The 25,803-nt window shown below is 48.3% G+C and overlaps 1 protein-coding gene across 4 annotated transcripts in view; it reads left to right on the top strand.

Moving 5' to 3' along the window:
- The window catches only part of KCNIP1 (potassium voltage-gated channel interacting protein 1), a 399,998-nt gene that overhangs the window by 153,882 nt on the left and 220,313 nt on the right, over positions 1-25,803 (top strand). For 2 of the 4 annotated variants that reach the window (XM_008061101.1, XM_008061087.1), the window contains exon 1: positions 12-329. The exons of 1 other annotated variant lie outside the window; for it this stretch is intronic. In XM_008061101.1, the coding sequence (XP_008059292.1) occupies positions 269-329 (61 nt within the window). In that variant the 5' untranslated portion in view covers positions 12-268. Of the gene's footprint in view, positions 1-11; positions 330-25,803 lie in introns of those variants that run through there. One more of the 4 variants, XM_021713945.1, reaches the window with a different exon arrangement.

Below are 25,803 nucleotides of genomic sequence, written 5' to 3'. Positions count from 1 at the left end.
GACGGGCTGCGCCGCGTCGTCGCGCCCGGGAGCGGCTCCGGGGACTAGCGGGGAGCTGCCGGCCCTGCGAGCCCGTGCATGTGCGGGGCTGAAGAAGGAAGCCTCAGCCTCCCGGCGCCCAGCCCCACGCTCGCCAGCTCCACGCTGCAGGCAAGCCGCTCTTCTCCTCTCTCCTCCAATTCGGAGTGGACGGTCCACACTGGTTTCCTTCCAGGGGAGGAGAGGGGCAGGACCCGGGGTCCCAAGTCGCACACAAGTCTTCGCTGCCATGGGGGCCGTCATGGGCACCTTCTCGTCTCTGCAAACCAAACAAAGGCGACCCTCTAAAGGTAAGCCACCTCCGTTTTCCTTTTGTTCCTCTGGCTGGGTTTGGGGGTGCTGGGTGCTGAGGTTGGCTGTGCCACCTGCCTCCCTCTGTCCGGATTCTCCCCCCCGTGAAGAGCCAGGACGGGGTCTTGTGTCCTGTTGGTTGTTGAGAGGACTGGTGTGAGCACTCAGAGGAGAAAGAGTGGATGCCCACCTCAGGGGCCACTGTACCCCTTTGGGGCAACTGGAGCCAGGACGCTCCTGCTGGGGAAATCGCTAGTAGCAGAAGGAAGAGGCCCATTCACAGGTGGGGGTGACTGGAGGCTCTGATGGAAGTGTAGGAAGGTTCTTTCAGTTCCCATGACGGCTGGTGTTGTGGCACCCAGTGAGGGTGCTCATACACTCACATGCTCCTCCCAGGCGGTGGTGCCGACTGCTGACCTGGGAGTCCCATCCTTCGGGAGAGAGGGCTCTGTCTGCCCACCTCAATAAATCTCTGCAAGCCAAAAGGAATCAGCTGCTGCCAGGTGGTAAAGCTCCCAGAGCTCACGTCCTGCTGGTTCAGGGAGCTGGTGGGCGCAAGGGCATCACACAGCATGTTGCCAGGATCTGGGACCTTGGGGGCATGGAGGGCACACTGTCAAGGGATGACTGGGGGGTGAGCTTACACCAAGGGTTAAAAAGCATAAAATCCTGGAGTTCTTTCTGTGTGAACCTCGTTCCATCGCTGCCTGTCCCCAGGTGAGACATGACTGATCTCATCAGTGGGAGTGTCACCAGTGGGTCCATCTGGAGTTGGTGCTAGCATGTTGGGCCATGGGGGCTATACAGACCTCCTAACCAGCAACTGAAAAGTTGGTTGTTGGAATAAAGAGACTTGAAGCAGTCAGGAAGAGGAAAATGATGGGTTTTGTTTTGTTTAATGCTCAAATGCCATCGTGAGTGGTAGGATTTCTAGTCACCTGGCACTTAAATGTTCAAGTTCTGCCATTAGAGCCCAGATCCTGGATACAGGTGGGGGTTGCAGCTCCCATTCCTTACACCAGCTATTGAGTGGAACTGTAGCTGGGTACTGGTGGATCCCAAGTGCAGTGAGTCTACTCTTACGACTTGGTTGGACTTGCCTTGGCTGGGACCCTATGGCTCCCCATCAGTACGCTGTCCTTGAAGGTCCCAGAAGAAGGGTCAGGTCCAGAGACATCAGACAGGTGAGCACCGAGGAAAGAGCTCTCTGGGTGCAGATCCCACATGATGAAGCTGGGTTGATATTTACAGCCAACAAGGTTCAGCTATTTGCCCCTCTGAGTAGCATGTCCTGTGGGCAAGGAAGGGACAGGTTGCCCTTTTACCAGTCCTGAGCAGGACAGGTCTGCAAGCCTTGGCCCAGGGCCTCGATGCTCAAAGCCTCACCTCTTGCAGGTCCTGGGATACTCCCTGACTGGGGACAATGCTTAGGACCAAATCCAAGTCTTCTCCCCCATCATGTCTGACCATCGTGAAGTTCCAGAGGCCAGGGGACCGTGGGGACAGGAAACTCAAGGGTTTGTTTTAAAATATTTTCAATGTCTGTGGTCCTCCTGGGAGGCAGCTAGTTGTCACAGAAAGCATGTAGGCTCTCTAGAGTCAAGTGGAGTCTGGGTGTGAATGCCAGCTCCATCCCTCCCTCCCTCTGGGACCTTAGGCAAGTCCCCTCACCTCCCTAAGCCTCAGTTTTCTTATCTTAAAAATGGGTGAGAACGACCTCCAGGAGAAAAAAACTGTGTATCTGGGAAGTGGAGGGAGGGAGGACCATGCCTCATACTGTTTGGCTATAGCCAGCAGGGCCCCAGGGGTTGTTACAAGGATATGAAGACCAAATGAATGATGGATGTGAGGCTCTTGGTGTAGGGCTGGGAAAAGACTAAGACTTGGATGTTACTGTTTAGCATTCCTTCCTTCTTCCCAAGACTCCAGGTCACCCTGTCTGATATTCTATAGGATTCCCAGAGGCCAACGCTCTTTGCTTCTCTCTGTCAGGATTCTGAGAAAGGCAAGTGAGGGTACCAGCATTCAGGGTGTCCCTACTGTGTGCCTGGCACAGTGCCTGGTGTTTTATCTTAACCCTCCCGACAGTGCTTGAGGCTCCTAGCAGGTCCAGAGCCATTGGATAGACTCCCAAGGCAAGGCACTTAAGCCCTTGAGTGGTTCAGCCCCTGCGCAGAGTCCTGAGACTAACTTGAATTGTTCAGAAGTCCAGCTGCAGATATTCCCCCAGGCATTTGCCCCTAAAGCAAGGTCTTATCTCACTGTCTTGCTCAGTGGAATACTAATGGAAAAAGCAGCTTCCATGGAAGGCTGCTAGAAATATGGACAGAGGCCTGGCTGGAGGAGCTAGTGGTCAGGGATCTCACCTTGGTAGCTCTTCTCTCTGGAACCTGTGTCTCTCCTTTGTAAAAGGAGAAAGTTATGTCAGGTATTTCCTCGGGTTCCATTTTGTTCCCCAATTCTGAGGGTTTTATTGTTGATGCTCTCAGCAGAGCTGCTGCTATGATCTCTGAGATGTGAGGCTCAGATCTAATTAGAAGCGGTCAGAAGAGAGTGGTTGAGAGTTTCAACTCAGGAATCAGTCTCCCTGCTGGGTTCAAATCCAGGTTCTGCCACTTGCTAGCTGTTTGACTAAGCCTTGTTTTTCCCAATTGTAAAACAGGGACAGTAGTAGTTGCCATCTTAAAATAGCTTTTGTGTTGTGTGGATTTCAAGGATGATGCAAGTCAAATGTTGCACACAGGCTCTGCTAAGTAATAATTGGTCAGCAAATGTTAGGTATTATTCAGTTTATGGCTCTTTTGTTTGAGGCTTCCAAATGCCCAGAGTAAGGCCACCTTGGAAGTAGGCAGTACCTCTGAGAATCTTAATAGCCCATTTCTGGAACCTTCTTTCAGCTCTGTCTGGGTAACAAGGACCAAAAACCAGACACACAGATGCTGGTCCCTTGCTATAGCCTCTAATCTCTGCTCTGTGGCCGATCCTGAAAACATCATAGTCTGCTCAATTAAAACCCTGAATGCTTCAAAAACCCAATTTGGATGTGCATACATATTTTTTTAAATAGGGCAAAAATGCTGCATGATTAGTGCTGCAGAAAGAATACACCTAGCCCAACCTGGGTATTCAGGGAAAGCTCTCTAAAGGCAGCAGAAATCTAAAGGAACCTAAGAGCCATGCCACTGAATAAAAATATTCATGTTTATTTTCCGTCCGAAGTCCAGAAGAAGAGACAGAGACCTCTATGTTTGGGATCTTTGTGTGTATTTAATTAAAAATTGATAAGCTCTGCTTTTGGGATTCAACCTCTGCCTCTCAGTCCCAGGTAGAATTTCTGGCTCCAACAGTTTTGCATGGGGTTATCGTACCAAGGACACTGCTCCTGGTCTGGAATGGGTACATGAGAGAGGTTAGGGTGTCGGGAATAACCAGGGAGGGTCTTGCAGGTGCAGCTGCCAGGCCTGTGGGGGGCAAGAAACTTTAGAGCAACTTCACTAGACAGAGGCCATCTCAACAGACTTGCCTGTAAGCAAATAATCCCACACAGCAGCAGTGGCTGTGTTATAAATCCTCCATGACCAAGTGAAATCCTTCAAAACTTTTAGAAAAGGGCTGAGCTTCGAATCTCTAGAATACTCATTGAGTAGGAGAGCAAGCCAAATCCCATAGCTATCAGATGCTTTTTCTACGGTCTTGTGGGGTCTTAGAGACAAATATGGGACTGGTCTCCTGACTCCTGGATCGGTAAGCACCTCCGAGAACATATGGAAGCAGAGTATGCCTGACGACACTGCGTTTGGGTCTCATTGGTCAGGGCAGTATGTTTACTGGGAGACTGGCAAGAGGGAGAGAAGCAGAGAGAAGTTGTGTCCCTGCCGTCACGCAGTCCCTTTTATCTATAAAAGGGAAAGTCTAATTGATAGAGATGCTTGTGCTTTGGGTTTCACCATCTCTTTGTATTTGCCCATCCTTCTAACTCTGTAATCCTCTTCCCTCTACCCCTACCTCCCTGTCTAATAGTTAAAATTCCACCCACATTCCAAGACCTCACTCAGCTGTTTCCATATTCAGGAAGCCTTCTCCAAGCCCCAGTGAGAAGTGACTTTTCCCATCTGAATTTCTAAGTTCTTTTGCGGTATATATTATTGTGACTCACAAGACATGCTGGGAATTAGGCAATCAGCAGAGGTGTCAACCCCCCTTACCCACCACCAGAGTGCAGGTTTCTTGGGGCAGAAAACTTGTCTGACTCATTCTTCACAACCTGCTGCTTGGTTCTTTGCACATAGTAGGTACTCAGTAAACACTTTCGTGAGGCAATTATAAATAATTGGCCACTCTCCATTATTTCCTAGAATTGCAGACCCTGCAGGGAAAGTTAGCTTCCCGCTGGAATTTCATTTACCAACCCTCTGCCTGGAATGAATTCTGTTATTTGGTCTGCTGGCTTTGAATTGGCTTTGTCCATGAAATGTACGAATCTGTTTCCATTTAGAAGGAAAGTGCTGAGAACGGTGTTCCTACTCCCAGCCCCCTCATAATCACAAATGTATGAAGAACCCACATCTAGTACCAGGCACAGTTCTGTTCCTTCGATCCCAGAGGAGCACAGTAGAGCTTAAGCTGAACAGAGAGGGAGATGGAAAAGACTAGAAGATGGAGGTGAACCACTTACTGCCTAAAATCAGTGGTATTTTTCTACCGGTTCCTATAAAAGAACCAAGGCCTTTCTGACTACCTGAAAGAGCTTTGCTTCATAAATGCTTTGTAAACATGCAGGTGAATACATGAGTGCGTCCCTTGATAAATGAATGAAAGATGAATGATTGAATGAATGCAGGAATCAGCAAGTGAATGAACGAAGAAGCAAATGAATTATCAGATGAATGACAGAAGTGATTGAATAAATGAGTACATGAGTGAATGAATGTCTGCATAAATGAATGAGTGAATGAATGATGAAGTCCTAGAAAAGCTGTAATAAATGAAGTCCTAGAAAAGATCTTCTTTTCATGAAGAACATTGACAGTCATGCTACCCAGATTCTGAATCTAAGCCCCCCATTGTGAAATTTGGAAGGAGTCGAGCGTACAGGAAGGCCTGGTGCAGATAATTAATAGGAAATTTAAACCAAGTGCTTCTTAGAAAGTTGAAAATTTGAAATTCAATCACGAAAAGTCCTGGTAATTTTTTTGGATACCAGTAGGTGTGCAGTGTCTTTGGGAAGGTGGGAAAGATGGGAAGGTTTCTCTAACTTTTCACTCTTGTGTTGAAGAAAAAAGCAGGGACTGGCCCACAGCGGCTTCCCTTGTTTTTAGGGTTTGCTTTTGCCTTGTCTAAGTGAGAGCAGAACCTGTATATCGGTCCACTCATTTATTTGTTCACTTAGCCAATCCCATAATTGTCCTTTAACATTGTTTCCTTGGTGTCATTTCTTCCCAAGATTCACTCCAGGTTCCTCACCCTCCTCCACCTCCATCTCCCTGTTCACCTGGCTAACTTCTCCACATCTTTCAAGGCCTTGTTCAATGTCACCCCTCTGGGAACCCCTCTCAGGCTTCTGCAGACACAGCACATCTCTTTCTTCTCTGTTCCCTGACAGCTGTTGCTACTTCTTGCTACAATCCTAAACACACTATGAGGTTGTCATGATGGGTTTACACATTTATCTCTCTGACTAGCTCTCAGGAACTGAGTCTTATTCCAGGGCCTCTGTCAGGCCTAAGACTGAGGCCAGCTTTGATGGATGCTGCTGCGTAGAGGGAAGGATGGGTGGGCCCGGGCACGTGTTCTGGATGGCTCTGAGTAGTGCGGGAATGTGGTGGTGCAGATGAGAATCCAGATCTGTTCCTGGGGAGAAGCTCTGCCAAAGTCCGCATAATGGCCCTGGAGGCTGAGGATCCCATTCATCAGGAAGGGAAGGAGCCCTATTTAGGAGAAAGAGAGAGAGAGAAGGGGGGAGGGGAGGGAGAGAGACACAGAGACAGACAGAGACAGAGAGAGACACACACATACACAGAGAGACAGAGAGAGAGGGAGACAGAGACAGAGAGAGAGAGAGAGGAGAGAGAGACAGAACCAGAGAGAGAGAGGAAGGCAGAGGGAAACACAGAGAGAGAGAAAGAGAGAGGGGAGGGGGACAGAGAGAGAGAGAAGGAGAGAGAAACAGAGAGAGTTAGAAGGATAGAGAGAGGGAGGGAGATAGAGAGGGAGACAGCCAGAGAGGGAGATAGAGAGGGAGACAGAGAGGTGGACTGTGAGAGAGAAAGACAGAGTCACAGAGAGAAATACAGAGACAGAGAGAGAAAGAGAGATAGAGAGAAAGGGGGAGACAGAGAGGGAGATAGAGACAGAGGAAGAAAGAGAGAGACACAGAAACAGAGGGAGAAAGACACAGAGAAAGAAAGAGAAAGAGAGAGACAGAGACACAGGGAGACAGAGAGAGAGAGACAGAGACAGATTGACTGAGAATCCTAAGGCCTTCTGAGAAACTTGAGAGACAGAGAGGGAAAGAGAGGGAAACAGAGAGAGACACACAGAGAGAGAGAGAGAGAGAGAGAGAGAGAGAGAGAGACACAGAGAGAGAGACGGTAGGGGGGAGAAAGAGAGAGAGAGAGAGAGTCTAGGGCCTTCCGAGAAACTCAGGTTATCTTTAAATGCTTTGCCTCCTTCCAGGTAGCATTTTAAATAGGTCACCTTCTGGAAGTAGCTGTAGTCAGCTGGGATATCACTAGTTTCCCATGCCCTAGCCATGGGAGTAGTTCTTTGGATTAATTCTTGTTATTCCAGGCCAAAGAAAAGTCTCGTTGGTGCAGCAGGAGGAAGTGGGAACCACACTCCACTCAAAACAGGGAGCCAGGAGGAGGATTCCATCATGGTGAGGGCCTCTGAGTGAGTCTGGGATGGAACTCTCTTATGTCAATTCCTAGCTAAACCTCTCTGAGCCTCACTTTACTCTTCTGTAAAGTAGGGGCAACGTCTCTTCTGTGCTGTGTGAGGGCCAGGGAGGAGTGAACACAGAGCTATGTATAAGGAGAAAGGATTTTAGCAACTTGAGGCAGTGCTGGCTTTGCTGCTTCCCTTTGCCCTATCTCAGGGTAGGCCCCTCTCTCCTGCGTTGCTCCATCTATGTGATGACGGTGTTACCCTTGGTGATCTCTCCATTCCTTCAAGCTGTGGCCTTTGATTCCATCCCTCTGAGACCCAGAGAGAGCTGCCACATCCATGGTCACCGGAACCCTAAGCAGTTTCTCTGGTGACTTCTATGGGATGTTGTGGGCTTTAGATGGTAAACGAAGTCTCCAACAGTGAGATATGAATCTGTGGCTCATCTGCTGGGGTTAATAACAACACCAGTTCAAACTCATCTGGCCTCCAACAGGGCCAGGCACTTTGTTCTGCCCTTTCCCAGGTTATTTTATCAGTCTCAGCCCTGGAGGACAAGAAGCTCTTACGGTTCCCATTTTTCAGATGAGGAGGCTGAGACTTTAAGAAGGGCAGTGCCTCTCTCAGGGTCACAGAACTTTGGGGTAGCAGAGCCTAGTTCTGGCTGATCCCAGAGCCTGAGCTTGCAACCACCATGCCCACCGTCTCCCTTCCTGGCTTCGCTTTGGTGACCTGAGGGGCCTGAGTTAAAAAACAGCCCACATGGGTACATGGACGTCTGGGAGAAGGCATTCAAGGATAGTCTGGAGCACCTCATTAGCCATACTGAAGAAACTAAACTGCCTGCAGGTCTGAGTAAAATGCTTCTAGCCCCAACTCCTTCTACCCCTGGATCTGTTTCTATTTAATCTGACACTGCAAAAGCCTGAATATGAAATGATTGGGGGCAGAAGGCCAATTAGCAAATTCATTAATAGGATTAAACATCTCTCCTCTGCTCTAATCATTTATGTGAACTAAATTTCTCTCCCTTTGTTATAAGCCATCACTGCCTATCAGTGAAGGATCATGCGTCGAAGTATCTCCAAGTATGTTAGAATTTCACACCTTCAGAATTAGGCACCAGGATCCGTCAGGGTTTTCACGTGGTCCAGGGGCAGAGAGGGGTAAGTCGGATTAATACAGTTATCACTGCCAAGAAAGCAGATGCAAAAACTTGCTAGTACATTTGCAAGTACATTACTGCTCTCTCATTTGCTCCCCTTCTGTCCTTAGCCACATGTTGCCTTAAGTTGCCATGTTTCTGTACAGCTGTGATGAGCATATACTCTTGGTTAGACATACCTAGATTTAAATCCTGGCTCTGCAACTTACTACTGTGTGATGTTAGGCAGGTCACCTCTCCTCTGTGATAATTAGGGTATTGATAGTCATTCCCCTGAGGTTGGCATGAGGATTAAATGTAATAGTGCATATAAGATGCAGTGGTCAGTACCTAGCAAGGATGCAATAAATGTAAGTGATTGCTACCTGAGTCTCTGCTACTCAAAGTGACGTCTTCAGAGTAGCAGCCTTGGCTTCACCTGGGATCTTGCTAGAAATAGAGTTCCAGGTTCCAACTCAGATCTGCCAATTCTAAACCTGCAGAAAGACCTTTGGGGACTTCTATTCAAACCTCTGTCTCTCTCTCTTTTTTTTTTCCTTTTTTTGAGTTGGAATCTTTTACTCTGTCACCCAGTCTGGTAGTCTGGAGTGCAGTGACATGCTCATGGCCACTGCAGCCTCAACTTACTGGGCTCAGGTGATCCTTCCACCTTAGCCTTCCAAGTAGCTGGAACTACAGGAACATGCTACCATGCCTGACTAATTTTTTTATTATAAAGATGAGGTCTTGCCAAGTTGCCCAGGCTGGTCTTGAGCCCATGGGCTCAGGCAATCCTCTCACCTCGGTCACCCCAAAGTGCTGGGATTATAGGCTTGAGCCACTGTGCCCAGCCTTTTTTTTTTTTTTTTTTGAGTGGGAGTCTCTCTCTGTTGCCCAGTCTGGAGTGCAGTAACATGCTCACAGCCACTGCAGCCTCAGTCTGCTGTGCTCAGACATCCTTCGGCCTCAGCATTCCAAGTAGCTGGAACTACAGGTGCACACTACCACACCTGGCTACAAACCTCATTTTACAAATAAGAAAAAGAAGTCAGCCGGGCTCGGTGGCTCAGCCTGTAATCCCGTGCCTTTGGGAGGCTGAGGTGAGTGGATTGCCTGAGCCCGCGGGTTCGAGACCTGCCTGGGCAGCGAGACCTCATCTCTACAATAAATCAAAAAATCATCAGGGCATGGTAGTGCATGCCTGTAATTCCGGCTACTCGGAAGGCTAAGGCAGAAGGATCACCAGAGCCCAGCAGGCCGAGGCTGCGGTGGCCAGGAGCGGCCGCTGCACTCCAGTCTGAGTGCAGCATGAGACTCCAACTCAAAAAAAAAAAAAAAAGAAAAGCGTTAGAAAAAGAAGTCCAGAGTAGGTGAGTGGTTTGTCCACAGTTACACAGCTCAAGTGTCAGGCCTGCCATCCGAGCCCAGGCCTCCCCAGTCCTCTTGTCTTATATGAATTGTTGTGAATTCAGATGTTCACAGATTAGCATTTCTGCAACTGCACTTTTCGTTCTTTCTTTCAGAGTGCTCTTTAAGCTTTAACTTACTAATTTTAAATGCTGTTCCAGCCAAGTAGAATCCTGAATCTTGATTCTACCCACTGTTACTGTAGCTGCCCTTCCAAGTTTTCTCCTACCTGAAAACATGACATGGAGGCACTCCAGGTGTTCATCTCAGGTGTGTCTTAGAACATAGGCCAGGACAGAGTGCAGGACAGAGCCTCGTGGATGGCAGCCAAAACCATCCCTACACAAGGAATTTCACTGATAATGTTCAGAATCCCAGAGCAGCTGGCAGCCTGGTATATGTGCAAAGCCTCTGTGGGGGGTTTAAAGCCAGAAAATTGGATAAAAGTTAGTAAGAGTCTAAGTAGACAGTAAGAGTCTAAACAGGCCTCCCACCCACTGAAAGCATGAAAGTCAAATGCTTTTTTCCAGGGGGCCTCAAAGGACCTCTCTGTTGGTGGGAAAAAAGCCCCAAACCCCTTTCATTTTTGTATTAGTCCTGTGAATCTGTTGTTATCCTCACTTTGCAGAGTAGGAAACTGAAGCTCAGGGAGGATCTTGATTGGCTGGTGATTAGAGAGCAAAGACTTGAAGCCTGTCTGATTGCGAGGCACTTGCCACATGGTCTTCATCTTGCAGCTCGAGGGCATGTCCAGGACAAGCTGCCTCTGCTCCCTAAGAAGAGGTTGAGCAATTATTGCTAGCTTCAGAGCTCCTGGAAACCAACAATGACAGGTGCCAGCCTCCTCTGGGCCCCTCAGCTCCTCACCCTTGCCAGCCCTGCACCAGGAGGAAGACAAGTGCTCTGGTGGACCACGCAATGCTCAGCTGCCCAGAGAAAGCCAGCGCACTTGCACCCACGTGGCTGAGGCTGCACTTCCTCTGTCTCTGGGATTCACCATGTATGACTCTCCCAGCTGGTTAAATTGCACACGCGGCAGGGGTCTCTTAGGGAGGCCTCCCTACCCCTGAGGCCAGGCAGCAGAGGGTTCACCTCTTTTCCTTTCTCCTTTTCACAAAGGCAGCCCTGGGCTGGATTAGAGCTCTAAACTCTAAAGGCCCTAACACCAAGATGATCCTGTCCCCACGTTTCTACCAATGGCTCTGTAGACAATCCAGAACAGACACAGTGAATGAATTCTGAGGAAGTCTGCTAAATCAGGATTTTTCCCATGATAACTACTTTGGTGACTTTTTGGAAATATGATATGCATTTTTTTTTTTTTTTTTTGAGGAGGGGAGTCTCTGTTGTCCAGGATGGAGTGCAGTGGCACACTCAAAGTCACCGCAGCCTCGACCTGCTGGGCTCAGGCGATTCTTCCACTTCAGCCTTCGAAGTAGCTGGAACCACAGGTGTGCGTCACCATGCCCAGCTCATTTTTTGACTTATTATAGAGATGAAGTCTCACCAAGTTGCCCAGGCTGGTCTCAAACCCCTGGACTTAGGCAGTCCTCCCACCTCTGCCTCCCAAATTGATGGGATTACGCCCAGCATGATATGCTTTCAGAACATGTTTTTTTCATCATTTTTGGTGCCTCACTTTGCTGGAACTTGTTTTTCAACATCAGAGTTGGAATCAGAAAAAAAAAAAGATCTGTATTGAGCACCTGCTGTGTGCCAGGGACTGTGCAAGGTGTTGAAAAAATGACAATAATAATAAAAATAATATTTAAATTATTCTTATAATAAAAAATAAGAATGGTAAGAAGAAATGACATTGGTGTATTTTTGTGCCAGGTACTACTGAGTGCTTTTGATATGTTATATGAATTTAATACTCATAACAATCCTATGAGGTAGATACTATGATTATGCCCCAAGTAACAGATAAAATCTCATACTATGAAAAGCAGGCATTGATGCCCCTATTTTATAGATGAGAAAATTGAGGCTTGGGAAGAAGTGACTTGTCCAAGTCTCCCCAAATGGCTGGTGCAAGAGCAGGATTCACACCAGCTCTAACTGCCTCCAAAGCCCTTGCTATTGACTTTCCAAATGGAGGCCTTGCTCGTTTCCTAGAAGCATCTTGTTTTTGATCTGTCATCTTTAGGGTGCATTAAAGGAGAGGTAGGAAGATCTGGGACTAAAGATCGAGCATTAAGTCTTGTCCTTACCTTCCCTGGGGCACCCTGGAATTCCCAATTGCCTATCACATGTGTTCTCACTGCGTGCTACCATCCTGCCATCCCTGGTTCTTCCCTTGGTGGGCGACCACTTTACACATTGGTCCACATCATGTTGCCTCCCCCAGTTAGGCTCCCATCTGACCTCCACTGAGGAAGAAGCAGCTGGAGGATTAGAGTTACATAGGACACAGGCTTTGTCCTCACATAACTTCACTCTGGTGATAATAATTATATTAGCAGGAAGTCTAGAGAACTCTATGTGCCAGACACTTTAGAAGCTCAGTTTTGCTGTAGCCTTACAGTATCCCGAAGAAGTAAGTACTATTATTAGACCTTTCCAGATGAGGAAACTGAAGGCTAGAGGGCATAAGCAAATGTTCAACATCTCATTCTCATAAGTGTTGAGCTAGGATTTGAACCTAGATAGTTTGACTTGAGTGCCTCACGCTTAATCATCAGACTAGGCTGTACCTGGACACCAACTATACTAACACTACAGGCTGTGTAGCACCATGGGGGGGGTCAGAGGAAGGAGAAAGCCTTGCAGGGGCTGGGGAATCAGAGAGAATGCCTAAAGATGGTAGCATTGGAATGCGATAAAAAAAGCTTGGGCTTGGCCCAAGCAGGAATGCATGTTAATGAAGTTCTACCTAGGTTAATGAAGGTTGATGAAGGTGGAAGGGACAGGATGAGTAAAGTCATGAAAGTAGGCAACAAGGAGAGAAGGAATGAAAAATGACAATGATGTTTTGTACTTTTGAGACTTGGAGGATGTTCACAGATGATCACTCTCTGTCAACATACTTGACTCTTCATCAAGGGTGTTCTTTCCTGAAGACCTGAACCTTTCTTTCTGCCCTTCTGAGCTTCCATGAGGAGCCTATCACAGTTCTGGGCACACGACTGATTCTTGGTGACTTGAACTGATATTTCACAGAGATGCACAAAGACTTGTGATCCTTAATGGAATTAACGTAGCAGAGAAACTCAGGCATGGCTTTGAGGTCCCCTGCAGCATATCCACAAGATATGAAGGTCAAAGATGGTGGTTTAATGCAAAAAGATAGCATGTTGGCAGCCATTTTAGAACAGTTTAGAGATGATGAAGAGAAAAAGGTATGATGTGTTGGGTGAAACAGAACTGCAGGTTAGTCTCCACCCTTTATGAGCTGTGTGATTTAAGCAAATTGTTTAGCCCCTTTCTGCATGTCAGTTTCTTTACCTACTAAATAATAACGATCATGGTACCAATTCCTTAGATTGTCATGAGGATTCAATGAGACTCAATGAGATAATGTGCTTAATAAGCTGTGCTTAAGATAATGTGCTTAATAAGCTGTCAGGTGGTGCATGAATGGTGGGGTCACTATTAGGTGATTATAGTGGTCATAGCGGTAGTTATGATTTTGGTGGTAGTGGTGATACTGTTGGTGGTAGAAATGGTGGTAGCGATGATGGTGGTGATAGGGGTGGTGTTATTAGTGGTGATGTTGATTATCTGGTTGATGCATAAGTTCTTAGCATTTGTTTTTGACATGGAAGCCCTGTGGGGTTGGGAGTTTGTTTATTGTTTGTCATTTGGAGCAACGGTGTTGTACTTGTGAATACACTGCATTTTGGAAATGTAGAGAAAGTTAGTGTTGCCTGTGGACTAAAGAAGATGGAGTGTCAAGTGGAAAAAAAGCAAACGCTTCCAACATATTCTTCCATTTGAGTTTAGCAAAGGAGTAAAGGCAGCAGAAGTGACTTGAAACATTTGTTCCATGTACAAGGAGAATGCCATCAGGGAAAGCATGGCAAGAAGATAGTCTTGTCATTTCAAAGAGAGCCACTTTTACCTGAGTGGTCCTCCACATTCAGGAAAACCATCAGGCTTTGATGAAACTGTTTAAACACTTTAATCCGTGACGATCCATGTCAGTCAACCTGAGAACTGGCAAATGTGATGAGCTGGTGACCAGTCAACCACTGTGCGACATTTGCATTTCATGGACAAGCAAAAACCAAACAGCAACAACAACAAAAACTGCTTGTGAACTTATGCATCAGCCCAGTAGTAAGGATAAAGTTGCTGATGATAGAAGAGGTGTTGTGGTGATAGTAGTGACAGTATTAATGGTGATCTGATGGTGATGACGGAGGATGATGATATTAGTGGTGATGATGGTTACAACAGGGATGATTTTAAGGGTGGTGGTGGTAGTGATGATGGTGATAGTGATGGTGATGTTGATGGCTATAGAGATGGTATTAGTGGCAGTCATGATGACAGTAGTAGAGCTACTGTGGTGACAATGCTGGTGATATAGAGGTGTTAGGGACAGTGTTGTTAGGGGGATGATGGTAACAGCACTGGTGAATTGAGGCATTCATTCCCTTTGTCCAACTATCTTCTTTGACTATGCCTCACAGACGGATTTCCAATCCCCAGAACTTGAATTTCCCCAGATGTAGTTGTCAAAAGTTTCCAGGAAAGAATAAGGCAAATCAGTCCGTGCCTTCTGATTTTTTCTCTTATTTGCGGTTGGTACGTTGAGAATCCTTTTAATGTAAGCTGCCTGCTTGATATTTGCATTCCAGCACGTAGTGCGGTGCCATGCCCAGCACATAGTAAAATCTTCAATAAATATATTTGGGAAATAAAGGCATAAACTTGCAGAGAGACACAGGCCATGCTCTTGGATGAACTCATCAGAGTTAAGTGTCCCATCTTCAAAGATAACATGGTTGTTATCAGGGGCTAGTTCCCCATCACATCAGAATATGCCTGCGTTCATAGCATGGCCGGCAGGAGCAGTACAGTAACCCTTCTTTTCTGGCAGGCTGAGAAGACTTGTTGGCACTTCCCCGCCCCTGGAAACCCCCAGATGTCAGCCTGGGCTGACTCCTTGTACCTACCACCCTACCCTCAGAGGCAGGGCTGGTTCTATTCTGATCCTGTGCTAACTGATCACCAGAGACAGTGAAGAAAACAGCATCTCCCGTCAGCTCTGGAGAGCCCCTGCCTCCCTCCCTAGTGACCTTGCTGTGCGGCAGGAAGGAGAGGCACGTCTTGGCTCTGGAGATGTTTTTCTTGGCAGCAAGTCCTTCCCCGATGGTGCGAGGGATCATGGCTGAAACAGCCCATCCTCTGCTCTAGGCAAATCACAGGCACCTGTAGATCCTCGGAGTATGGAAAATGAATAATCCCGTGCTACGTTAGAGGGCTCACGTGGCTTTTAGGGATGTGACACATAGTTAGGGCTCCATAAATGGTAGCAGCCATTAATATCAGTGTCATGTATTATTTCGGCTACTGGTGGAGACACTGAGATGACACATAGTCAATAATGACAGACCAGAGATTCTGTGTGTCTCTTTGGTGGAACATGTGTGGCTTAGATCCACCATGAATCCCCTGATCCTGGCACTTTGAGCTTGAGGGTCCCCTGAACAGATCATATGACATTGCTTGGGTTGTTGAGAAAGTTGGGATGAAATAGGCATTTGGATCCAAGTGCTATTCTGTCCAATAAGCCTCAAGACCTGGAGACCATCCTAGACTTGCTTTGCCCTGGATGACTGACCCTGGTAAGCACTTATCCTGAGCCTCAGTTTCTCCATGTGTCCAGGGAGGTTAGTAATACTGACCATATCGGCTCCTTAGGAAGAGTGTGGAAAATAAAGCATAAATGGAGTGAGAGAGGGAATTTGTCTCTGAGGCAGCACAGGATGGGAGGTAATGGAAAGACCAAAACGGTTTTTGGATTAGAGCTGCCTGTAGCCTTTATCTGTCTCTGGAGTTGATTCACTATTCCCCCAAATCCTGGAAAAAAGTTTAAAAAAAAATAAGAAAAGAGGAAGGAAGGGAGGAAGAGCATGCTAAGAGGCCGGAGGAAAATGTAAACATGTAGAGGTCAGGCAGAGACTGCCCTGGTCCACAGTGAGCCCCTTACCAGGGAAATTAACTGACTGTTGTCATGTTTATTGTCACCATGGTTCTTGTTCATAAAAGATGTAGAAGTGAGTCAAGGTAGAAAGAACTCCGGCAAAGACACGAGGGAGCAAAAGCATGAAGGGATGAATGGAACCTGGGCTGCACTTCCTCAGGGTAACAGAGCACCCTGTGCAATCTGCAAAGGGTGGAAACTGAGGCTGGCTGCCCCCCAAGCTTCTAATACCACCCAATGACTCTATCTGTCAAACAGGAGGATTTCTTTATGGGAGTCTGGTGTCTTTATTCATATCATTGGATGCTATGCTGGGCACTTGCCCTAAATTATCTCATTGAATTTTCATACCACCCTATGAGGCACATGTTGTTATTGTCTTGATTTTATTTTTTAAATTATTTATTTATTTGTTTTTCTTCTGAGTTAGGATCTTATTCTGTCACCCTGGCTGGAGTGTAGTGGCACAGTTATGACTCACTGCAGCCTCGACCTCCTGAGTGCAAGCGATCCTTCCACATCAACCTCCTGAGTGAGTAGCTGGGATGGCAGGCACATATCACTATGCCAAGCTAATTCTTTCAAAATTTTGTTTTGTAAAGATGAGGTCTCATATGTTGTCCAGGCTGGTCTCAAACTCCTGGGCGTAATCCTCCTGTCTTGGCTTCCCAAAGTGCTGGAATTACAGGCGTAAGCCACCGAACCTAATCGGTTGTCTTTATTTTAGAGATGAAGAATCTGAAACTCAGTCAGAAGTGAGGACCAGCCCAAGGTCACAAAGTTGCCAAGAGCAGGGACGGCATCGGAACCCAGGCTTGTCTGCCCACTCAGGTCTCGGAGATTCTACACCTACTACCTACCTAATATTAGCTACATCTGACATTTGGGGAAATTGAGGCTCAGAGAAGCTGTTGCCTAGAGTTGCACAACCAACTTGAAGCAATGAGAGATCAAACCTCAGTTCTGGCTGCCAGCCCACGGTCCCCTCCCTGGGGCCTCGCACATCATTGGAACTGACAACAGGAGAATCTTCCATCTCCTTCCTTCTCTTCCTTCCTTTCTTGGCTGTCTTCCAAAACTTGGAGGGAGCAATAAACCAACTTTAGAGACAAAGAAAGGCTGTAGGAAGCTCCAATCCCAAAACATTGTGGTGTTTGCATTCCCTCCATCTGAACTGCGTGGGAGACAAACCTCCTTCCATCCCCCACCATGGCTTTAAACTGTCAGCAGGCAGCAGCCACTGTTGCTCTAGGACTGACATGCATTGTCCCTGTCTCTGTCAACCCAGACCCCCCCCTTTTTTTTGAGTTGGAGTCTCTGTCACCCAGACTGGAGTGCAGTGGCCACTCCCAGTCACCGCAGCCTCAACCTGCTGGGCTCCGGCCATCCTTCCGCCTCAGCCTTCTGAGTAGCCGGAATTACAGGCACGTGCTACCACGCCTGGCTAATTTTTTTGGTTTATTGTAGAGATGAGTTCTCGCCTGCCCAGGCGGGTCTCGAACCCGCGGGCTCAGGCAATCCTCTCACCTCAGCCTCCCAAAGGCGCGGGATTACAGGCTGAGCCACTGAGCCTGGCAACCCAGACCCCCTTAATTGACAGAGTGTGCCATATAATGGCGAAACACACAGGCTTAGAAGCCTTAGAATGGAGTGCCCTACTGGAACCTGCTTTGCCTTTCTTGAGCCGTGTGGTCTTGGGTAAGTCACTGACTCTCTCTGAGCTTCAGAGCCTTTGTCTGGAAAATAGGGATAGTTTCTCCCTTCAAAGAATGCTGTGAGCATTAATTGAGAAGGTGTATGTAAAACACCTGCTTCATAATAGGCACTCATTTGAGAGTTAACATTTGGGTTGTTACGGTTTGACCCTGTGAGTCTTGGGTGACAGACTTGACAAATACAGGTTCCTCTGCAACCACAATCTAGTCCCTAGCACAAGTCTGACAATTCCCGACATGTGCCATCACTCTGTCATTCATTATCGACAAAGGGAAACTGACATTGATCATCCATCACAGGACTTTTCCCTTCTGTGCTAGAATATGACTTCAGAATCCTTCTTAACACAACACACCAAGCAGTTGGCATGAGAGATAGTTGGAGTTTCTTCGCATCCAAGTTCTGATCAAGTCCACACTTGCTGTTCCCTCTGCTCAGGGCAGGCTATCTCTCTGCTCTGTCCCATCTACTTTTGTGAGTGTGCGTTTCTGTGTGTGTGTGTGCATATGTGTGTTTAGACTCCTCTTCCAGGGTGAAAAACCATTCCAGTCATTTGTGTGTTGGTTTATTGGTACAAATGCCTGGACTTTCAAAATCCTACTTGCAGTGTCATGTCTGGTATGTCCAAGTAACATTTCCTGTCCCCAGCAGGAAAGCGATTGACATCAGGATCACACAGGTCTTGTCACTAGTCTGGGAAGGAAGTAGGTGAGTATCAGCTTAGAACTTGGGAGTACAAAATCCGCACACAGCACATACCACCAGCACCTCATACCACCAGCACCTTTAGGAGTAGCACAAGAGGTGGTGTTTGAATATGAATTTGAAGTTGTTCAGAAGATTTAACATTCCACTGGCTGACAGCCATAGTCTCAGAGAGGTAGTAGGCCTAGATTAGAACCATTATACTTTAGGGTAACCTTAGCTGCTGTAACAAATAAGCCCCAATATTACAGTAGCTTAACTCATAGACTTGTTCTTATTGTTTGTGATTGTTCTTATTGTTTGTAACTTCTCCGGATGGGCATGCAACTCTCTTCCACATGGTCACTCAGGGGCCCAGCCTTCTTCCATCTTGTCTCTCCCTCAGCCCTAGAACCTCCTCCATGTCCAGGTGAAGGGAATGGAGAAGGCACACGGCTTCTTAACACTTTGACCTGGCAGAGATAATCATTATTTATGCTCAAGTTTTATCGGGGAGAGCTCACTTTATAGCCTCACCCAGGGGAGGGCAGAAAAAAAAATGTGGTTCCTGGCTGGCCTGGCAACAACTCTAGTCTTGGGGAAGCACACGACGGAGGTAATGTAGAAACCACAGCCAGGTCTGCCGCTGACAGCAATTCTGGGGTGGGCACCAGATGCTGTTGGGTCATTGTGGGTGTGGAGCTGAGCAGCTCAAGAACCAGAGGTCAGCTGGCAGGATCCACACCAAACCTGTCCAGGGAAGTCCTGCCCTGACCAGGGACAAGGCCTGTGGGATTCTGATGTCAGCCACCTCCCTGCTGAGGACAGGATGCAGCAGATGGTCAGAGCCTGATGCCATAAACATTCGAGTGACTCCACCAGCATCCCTGATGAACCTGGGTTCGCCAAGAAACCTTATGCTTATGACATCCTCCCAGGCAGCTCTGCCTCAGGGACAGACAGCGCGGGCCATGGCAACTCCAGCACTCCTGTTCTGCATGACAGCTGCAGTTTTCATTGTGCTTTATGTGTTGGTCACATGATCTGAGTTGATGGGAGTATTCTCCTGACAGATGAGTCCCTTCTGGGTGTGCCAGCAGAATCAGGCTTCCGAACCTCCCAGGCTTTCTGGTAGAGGCTGGGGAGTTCGCCAAGGTAAATGCCACCCTGTGAGGTCTTTGGGAAGCAGCCAGTGGCCTCCCCAGGGCAGTGTTCCTGCCCCACCATGAGGCTTTTAGGCTGGCCTGGGAGCATTTGGAGCCACATCCCACAGTCCCACAGATGTGGGTCCATTTCCAGCTGCATTGGGGACATTCTGGTAGCTTCTCCCTGATCTCTGTAAGGAAGAGGGCAGGAAGGAGAAGAGGCGGGAGGGAGAAGTAGGAATCCAGTGCCTAGAGTTTTCCCTCCAAAGCAGACCTCGTGAGCCTCGTCTGAACAGGACTTGGAACAAAGGAATCTTGGCGCTTTGATGATCGTGTCTGCAGCAGTTGTTGAAATGAGTCTGACACTTACCAGTGCCTTAGTAGGAATTATAATTACATCAGAAGACCCCAGGCAACCGAGTAAACTGATTAGTTGCTGCTCTGAGTTGATGGGTTTTCCCCCTCTCTGGGTCATAAATAAGACTGTGGGAGATGGTGGAAGTGTGTCGACGGAAGCAGGCTGAGACAGGCTGTATGTCCAGGAAGTCCAGCTGAGTGGTGCGGACAGGTCCCCACCACCCACCTGCACTTGCACGGTCCATCCCAGCTCCTTTGTGCAACTGTGCTCTGATCTTGTGCTGGTGTGTGTGCTGCAGAGAGCCATCCTCAGAGCTGGCTGAGGGTGGCTGGACCTCCAGGAGATGCTCCAGGAGGCCCTCCCCCAGGAAAGCCGCAGCTTTCTGCCAGGCATAATTATTGCACGGGTAATTACACGATTCAGAGCCTGCTGGAGGATCCTGGGCTGGTGCCAGAGCAGAGAGGCAGGGCTCTGGGCCCATGGCTGGTTGCTGCTTCTCAGAGTCAACTTTGAAAGAAGAGTGTAATCGTTCTCCCTCCTAAGACTCCTACCTGGCAGGGCTGGAACGTGGCAGACATCAAGCCAAAAGAGGCAGGAAGTTGATGAGTTCTCTTTCCTCTGCCCGCCTCCTTACACGAGGGGGTTCCCAGAGTTCTGACCTAATCTTCCATGTGTCACTTCCCAGGACAGCCCACCTCCTCCCACGGGCACCTATCTGATAATGACACCAAGTGTCCCTCCAGATGCGTGCTGGGCATCTCCAGCACATGTCTCCTCCGTCTCATTACACTCCAGACTGAGCTTCTCTCCTACTCCCATCTGCCTCTCAGTCAGTATTCTCTTCCCAGCCAGCCTCACCCATCCCTCTAGACCCCCTGGCAGGCGGCCCCAGCAGTCCTTCTAACCTCCTAGTCCTTCTCTCCTGTCACCTACATGCCGGGTGAGGCCAGGTCATTTCAATTCTACAGCAGATGTGTCTCGACTCTTGCCTCTCCTCCCAGCCACACCCACACAGTCCAGGTCCCAGCTTATGGTCTTCTCTGGCTTTCTTGTAGTGGCCTCCTCCCTGGCTCCCTGCCTCCAGCCTCAGCCCCTCGGACCAGCCTATCCCTGCCTCTACATCCATTGTCTTCTTGCACATCTGACTGTATCTTCCTGTACTTGGAGTCCTTTCAGGGCTTCCGTCACCCTCAGCACCAACTTGACCCCTTAGGTTGCACTCAAAACCCTTCCTAAGCTGCCTGTGCTCCAGCACTGCGTCTCCTGCCACACTCAGGATAACCACGTGCCATGAGTGCTGTGTGCATTCCTCCTAGTTCCTCAAATGTGGCTTTGCCGTGCCTGAAAATACAGGTGTGGAATAGAAGAATACAGGGTGAGTGTTCTGGCTCTGGAGCCAGGCTCTCTGGGTTTGGATCTTGGTTCCATCACTTGCTGACTGGGTGACCTTGGGCAAGTCACTTGACCACTCTGTTCCTTCTTCCCTTCTATAACAGAAAAAATAGAAACCATAGAACCTATCCCTTGGGGTTGTTGGAAAGATTCAATGGCATAATTCATGCAGATTCAGAATATAACTAGTGCATATAGTAGCTGTTGATCAAGTGTTCTCTGCATGTCCCAAGGTGGATACTCACAAAATGTGAAATCCAGAGGAAAGAGTCTATTTCAACTACTCCTTGCCTTCATTAAACAGAGAGAGAAACTAAGATTCTAACAGGGGAGGGTCCTTATCCATGGCCACCCCAGGAATCAGGTCCTGAGCCCCCCAACCCAGTGTTCTCTGATCCCAGGCCCTGCTGTCCTAGCATGGAGGTGACCGCTAACCCTGGACAGTCAAGTTCTCTGAGTTCTTTGAGGGTTCACCAGTGGTAAGACAGCATCCTCCACTACGAGACCCCCAGCTCTGAGAAGTGACTTGGGGTGGGGAGAGATGTGCAGCTGGGCTTTCCAGATTCAACCAGGGAGGGGGCAGCTGGTGGCAGGGTGATTAAAATGGGCTTCTGCCCAGGCCTCGGGAGCTTTGTCAAGATTGAGCCCTGGACTCAGTCTGATGTGCCCTCTTTACTGGGTCCCCACTACTAGTCCACTAGTCCAGGATGGGTGGAAAGAACCCAAGTCTGGGACTAGCCATCCTGGGCTTCAGAAAGCCCTGAACCTTCGCGGGTCTCTGCGGGCATCCCACAGAAAGGCTGGAGAGCATGCCCTCGGCAGGCTGCCTGGGTCCTAACCCTGACTCCAACACTTAAGCTGAATGAACTTGGGCAAGGGACTTAACCTCCCCGAGACTCAGTTTCCTCTTCTCTAAAATGGGAAGTCATTATAATACCTGCCCCATAAGGCTGTTGTGAAGATTAAGGATATAATCTGTGTACAAGCACTTAGGAGTGCCTGAGACTCACCACAGGTCCAATAAACTAAAATGGCAGAAACCAAGCACTATAATGCCGGCAGAGCTCCCATCTCTGCACATAATTTGTGTGCGTCCCCTCCCTAGAATGCAGAGGAAGGAAGACCTCCGTGAGCACCCTACATGCATCTTTGCCAATTGGCAGTTTTTCCTCAAGTTAATTTGGGAGCTTGTGACCTTTCCTGCCGTGTGCTTCTCTGACTCAGACTGCAGTATCGCAGTGCCAGCCAAACGTGGTGACAAGCCCCTTTCCCAGGCAACTGAGGAGAGGCAGATGTGTTCTGGAAGCTTCTCTTGGGGTGGGGGTGGGGGTGGAGTGGGGAGAGCCATCTGATGCCACAGGGTCCACTTGGTTGAAGGGAGTAATTCCAGACTCTGTCTCAAACAACCCTCTCAGCATGGATGAAGGTGTCAGTTCAGGGTGTGTTAACTGTGCCTACCATCCCGCAACCTGGGTCCAGAAGCCGCACCCCTGCACAGGGCTTCTGTGTCAGAGTCACCAGGGAAACAGGGCTGCCGAGAATGCCAGAGCCAGCTGCCTCTCCCGGGGCAGCACATCTTTGTATTCCATCCATGCGATGCCATCCTGCAACCTCCTTCTGATACCCACCATGTGCCTGGCCTTGGCTCAGAAGCTGAGCCTCACACCACCAACCCTCACTGTGTGCTCAGGGTCATTAGGCACTTCCACCTGTAGCTGGGATCAAAATGCAGCTCCTCTACCTTTCAGTTGTGCGATCTGGCCATCCTCATGTCACCTTCCTGGGCACTCAACATCCTCTTTTGTTAAATTCAGTATATGTACTGTGGCTATGAAGTCTGTAGTGCTTAGAACAGTGCCCGCCCTGAGTGCACACTCAATACATGCCAGCTATGTTGTCAATCTCAACTCCAGACTGGGTGCAGTGGCTCACACTTACAATCCCAGCGCTTTGGGAGGCTGAGGCAAGAGGATCACTTGAACCCAGGAGTTCGAGACCAGACTGGGCAACACGGCGAGAACTCGTCTGTACAAAAAAATAAAGAATTAGCCAGGCATGGTGGCACCCACCTATAGTTCCAGCTACTCAGGAAGCTGAGGTGGGAGGAACGCCTGAACCCAGGAGGTGAGCCGTGATCATGTCGCTGCCCTCCAGCCTGGGTGACAGAGTGAGGCCTCTACTTAAATCAAACAAAACAGCAACAAAAATATATCAACTCTACAGGGTTTCTGCAGATGAAGAAAGGGAGATTCCAGAAAGGGAAGGCACATGTTTAGGGTGGACTTGAATTCTGGACTGTCGGGTTCCAGTCTGGGCTTTTCTGCTTTTTTCAGGCTATATTAGAACTGTCGTTGGAGGGGTTCATTCATTCCCCCACTTATCACATAGGCACTGCACCAGATTAAGTCCATCTTTCATTGGAGGTCTGTCCTTCTGGGCCTTGAAGGTTTGCTGGACTTGAAGAGTCATCAGTGGAACTCAGGTAGTAACATCTGGAAGGGCAAGACTGAGATATTGCCAGTTCTTCTTACCTTCTGCCTTTGATCAGACTGTTCCCACTGTGTGGGACTCCATTACCCAGCTGCCTCACACCCATGCCCTTCATCTGATTAGCTCCTTCCTGTCCTTTGGGACCTGGTACAGACGTCACCTTCTCTGAGTTGCTTCCCTTGTCCCTCTCCTATCCCAAGGATGGCCTAGGTGACCCTTACCCCCTCTCCAAACTCTCTTGCTCACCAATATCCCAGCGTGGAGTTGCAAGCTATGGAGGTTTGAGATGAGAGTCCAAACCTGATAACTTGTTGTGCCTGACATATAGTAGGAGTTCAATAAAGTCATAGATTCACTTATTTGCTAATATTTTACCTTATTACAAAAAAAAGAATTGAATAGACTGAATGAATGTTTGCAGAGCTGACTTAAACTGAGGCAGGTGTGTGGCCCAGGAGAAACCACATGGACTTGGGCATCAGGAGGACCTAGGTGAGAATTATCTGACCCTGCACCTTCTGTGGAACTTTGCAAAAGTCGTTTTACCATCCAGAGGCTCAGTTAGCTCATCAGGGACTGTGGATGCCAACCTGTCCTGAGGACCCAGATTGTGAGCCAGATGCCAACATCAGCGGCTCACAGCCATGGCAGAACCATGCCGGTGAGTTTGACATTGGCTTCTTAAACCAGTCACGAATGATCTGAAGGCCCGTGGAGGTGGTCACTAGTGGTTTTTGCTTAGGCACAAACTTGGATAGTGCACCTTTGAGTTCTGACATGGGAGAGTCACTGAACTGAAGGTTTGCACATGCATTTACACATTCACACACACACCCAGCATACACATCTCAAAACAACTATGGTTACCTTTATCTGTCCTTGGGTTCTCAGTTACAACAAAAGGATTTATTTATTTATTTTCAGTTTTTGTTTTTTTTATAGTTGGGGGTCTCACTCCATTGCCCAGGCTGGAGTGCAGTGGCATGATCCTGCAGTCTCAACCTCCAGGCTCAGGCAGTCCTCCCATCTTGGCTTCCCTTGTAGCTGGGACTACAGGCAACGTGCCACCACACCCGGCTAATTTTTTTATTTTTATTTTTGTAGAGACAAGGTCTCGCCATGTTGCCCAGGTTGGTCTCAAACTCCTGAGCTCAAGTGATCCTCCAGCTTCAGCCTCCTAGAGTGCTGGAATTACAGGCATAAGCCACCACTACTGGCAGCAAAAGTATTTAAAAACCAAAACAAAACGCCTCCGTTTTGAGAGACTTAATGTAATCTGATGTCAAGTAGCATTCATTTTGAGGGAAGAGTTTATGTTAATGGTTTCATAATGATTGTCATCCTGCATTTATAGAAACACTATGGTTCTAAAGGGTTTGTTTTATTTTTCGGTTATCCTGTACTGCATAGTATAAGGGACATGGCATGCTGCGGTGGTGTTTTTAAGTGGGAGAATTGGGGAAGGCCTCAGAGGCCCCTCTGGGAGTATCAGGGATTGACTGCAGTAGAAACTCAATGAATTTTGCCCAGGGCCTGCCCTGGAGGAAACCTGCATCTCAGCAGCCAATTCCACCCAGCTGCTCTGGAATGCAGGCTCTGGCTCTCTGCTCCCCCCACTCATGCCCCCCACACATCCCCCTCCTCTCTCCTATTCCCCTGAGCCAGTCAGCAGGCCCTTTCTTCAAGGAGTGAGCTGCAAGTGGATGGTCCCTGGGCAGTTGGATAACTCTTTCTAAAGCCTGTTAGACTCTGACAGTCTCCCTCCCAGCACCATCTGGGTGCATGCAAAGCACTGCAGGCCAGACTTCAATTCTGCTGTGTTGTTTGCTAGCGGAGTGACCTTTTTTATCTGTAGAATGGAACCATCCTGCATGGCTGGCATGTGGAATAAATAAATTGTGTCGTGTCCAGGGCTTGAGGCATACACAGTACAAGCGCAAGAAAACTCAGTTCCTCCTCCTAAGGTATATAGAAGATGATGGGAAGGAAATGAGAAAGGGTATCATGTCGCAGATGGGGCTTGTGCTCAGATTTTTGGAGAGATTAGAGCTTTGTGGGATGTCGGGGTTCATAGAACCCATTACCCTCCACTCCCCAC

This window comes from Carlito syrichta, unplaced genomic scaffold, assembly GCF_000164805.1.
Source record: "Carlito syrichta isolate Samal-C Ts95f unplaced genomic scaffold, Tarsius_syrichta-2.0.1 Scaffold93688, whole genome shotgun sequence".
NCBI classification, from domain to species: Eukaryota; Metazoa; Chordata; class Mammalia; order Primates; family Tarsiidae; genus Carlito; species Carlito syrichta.
The sequence above is the reverse complement of the archived record's forward strand: the minus strand, read 5'-3'. Positions and strand labels throughout refer to the sequence as shown.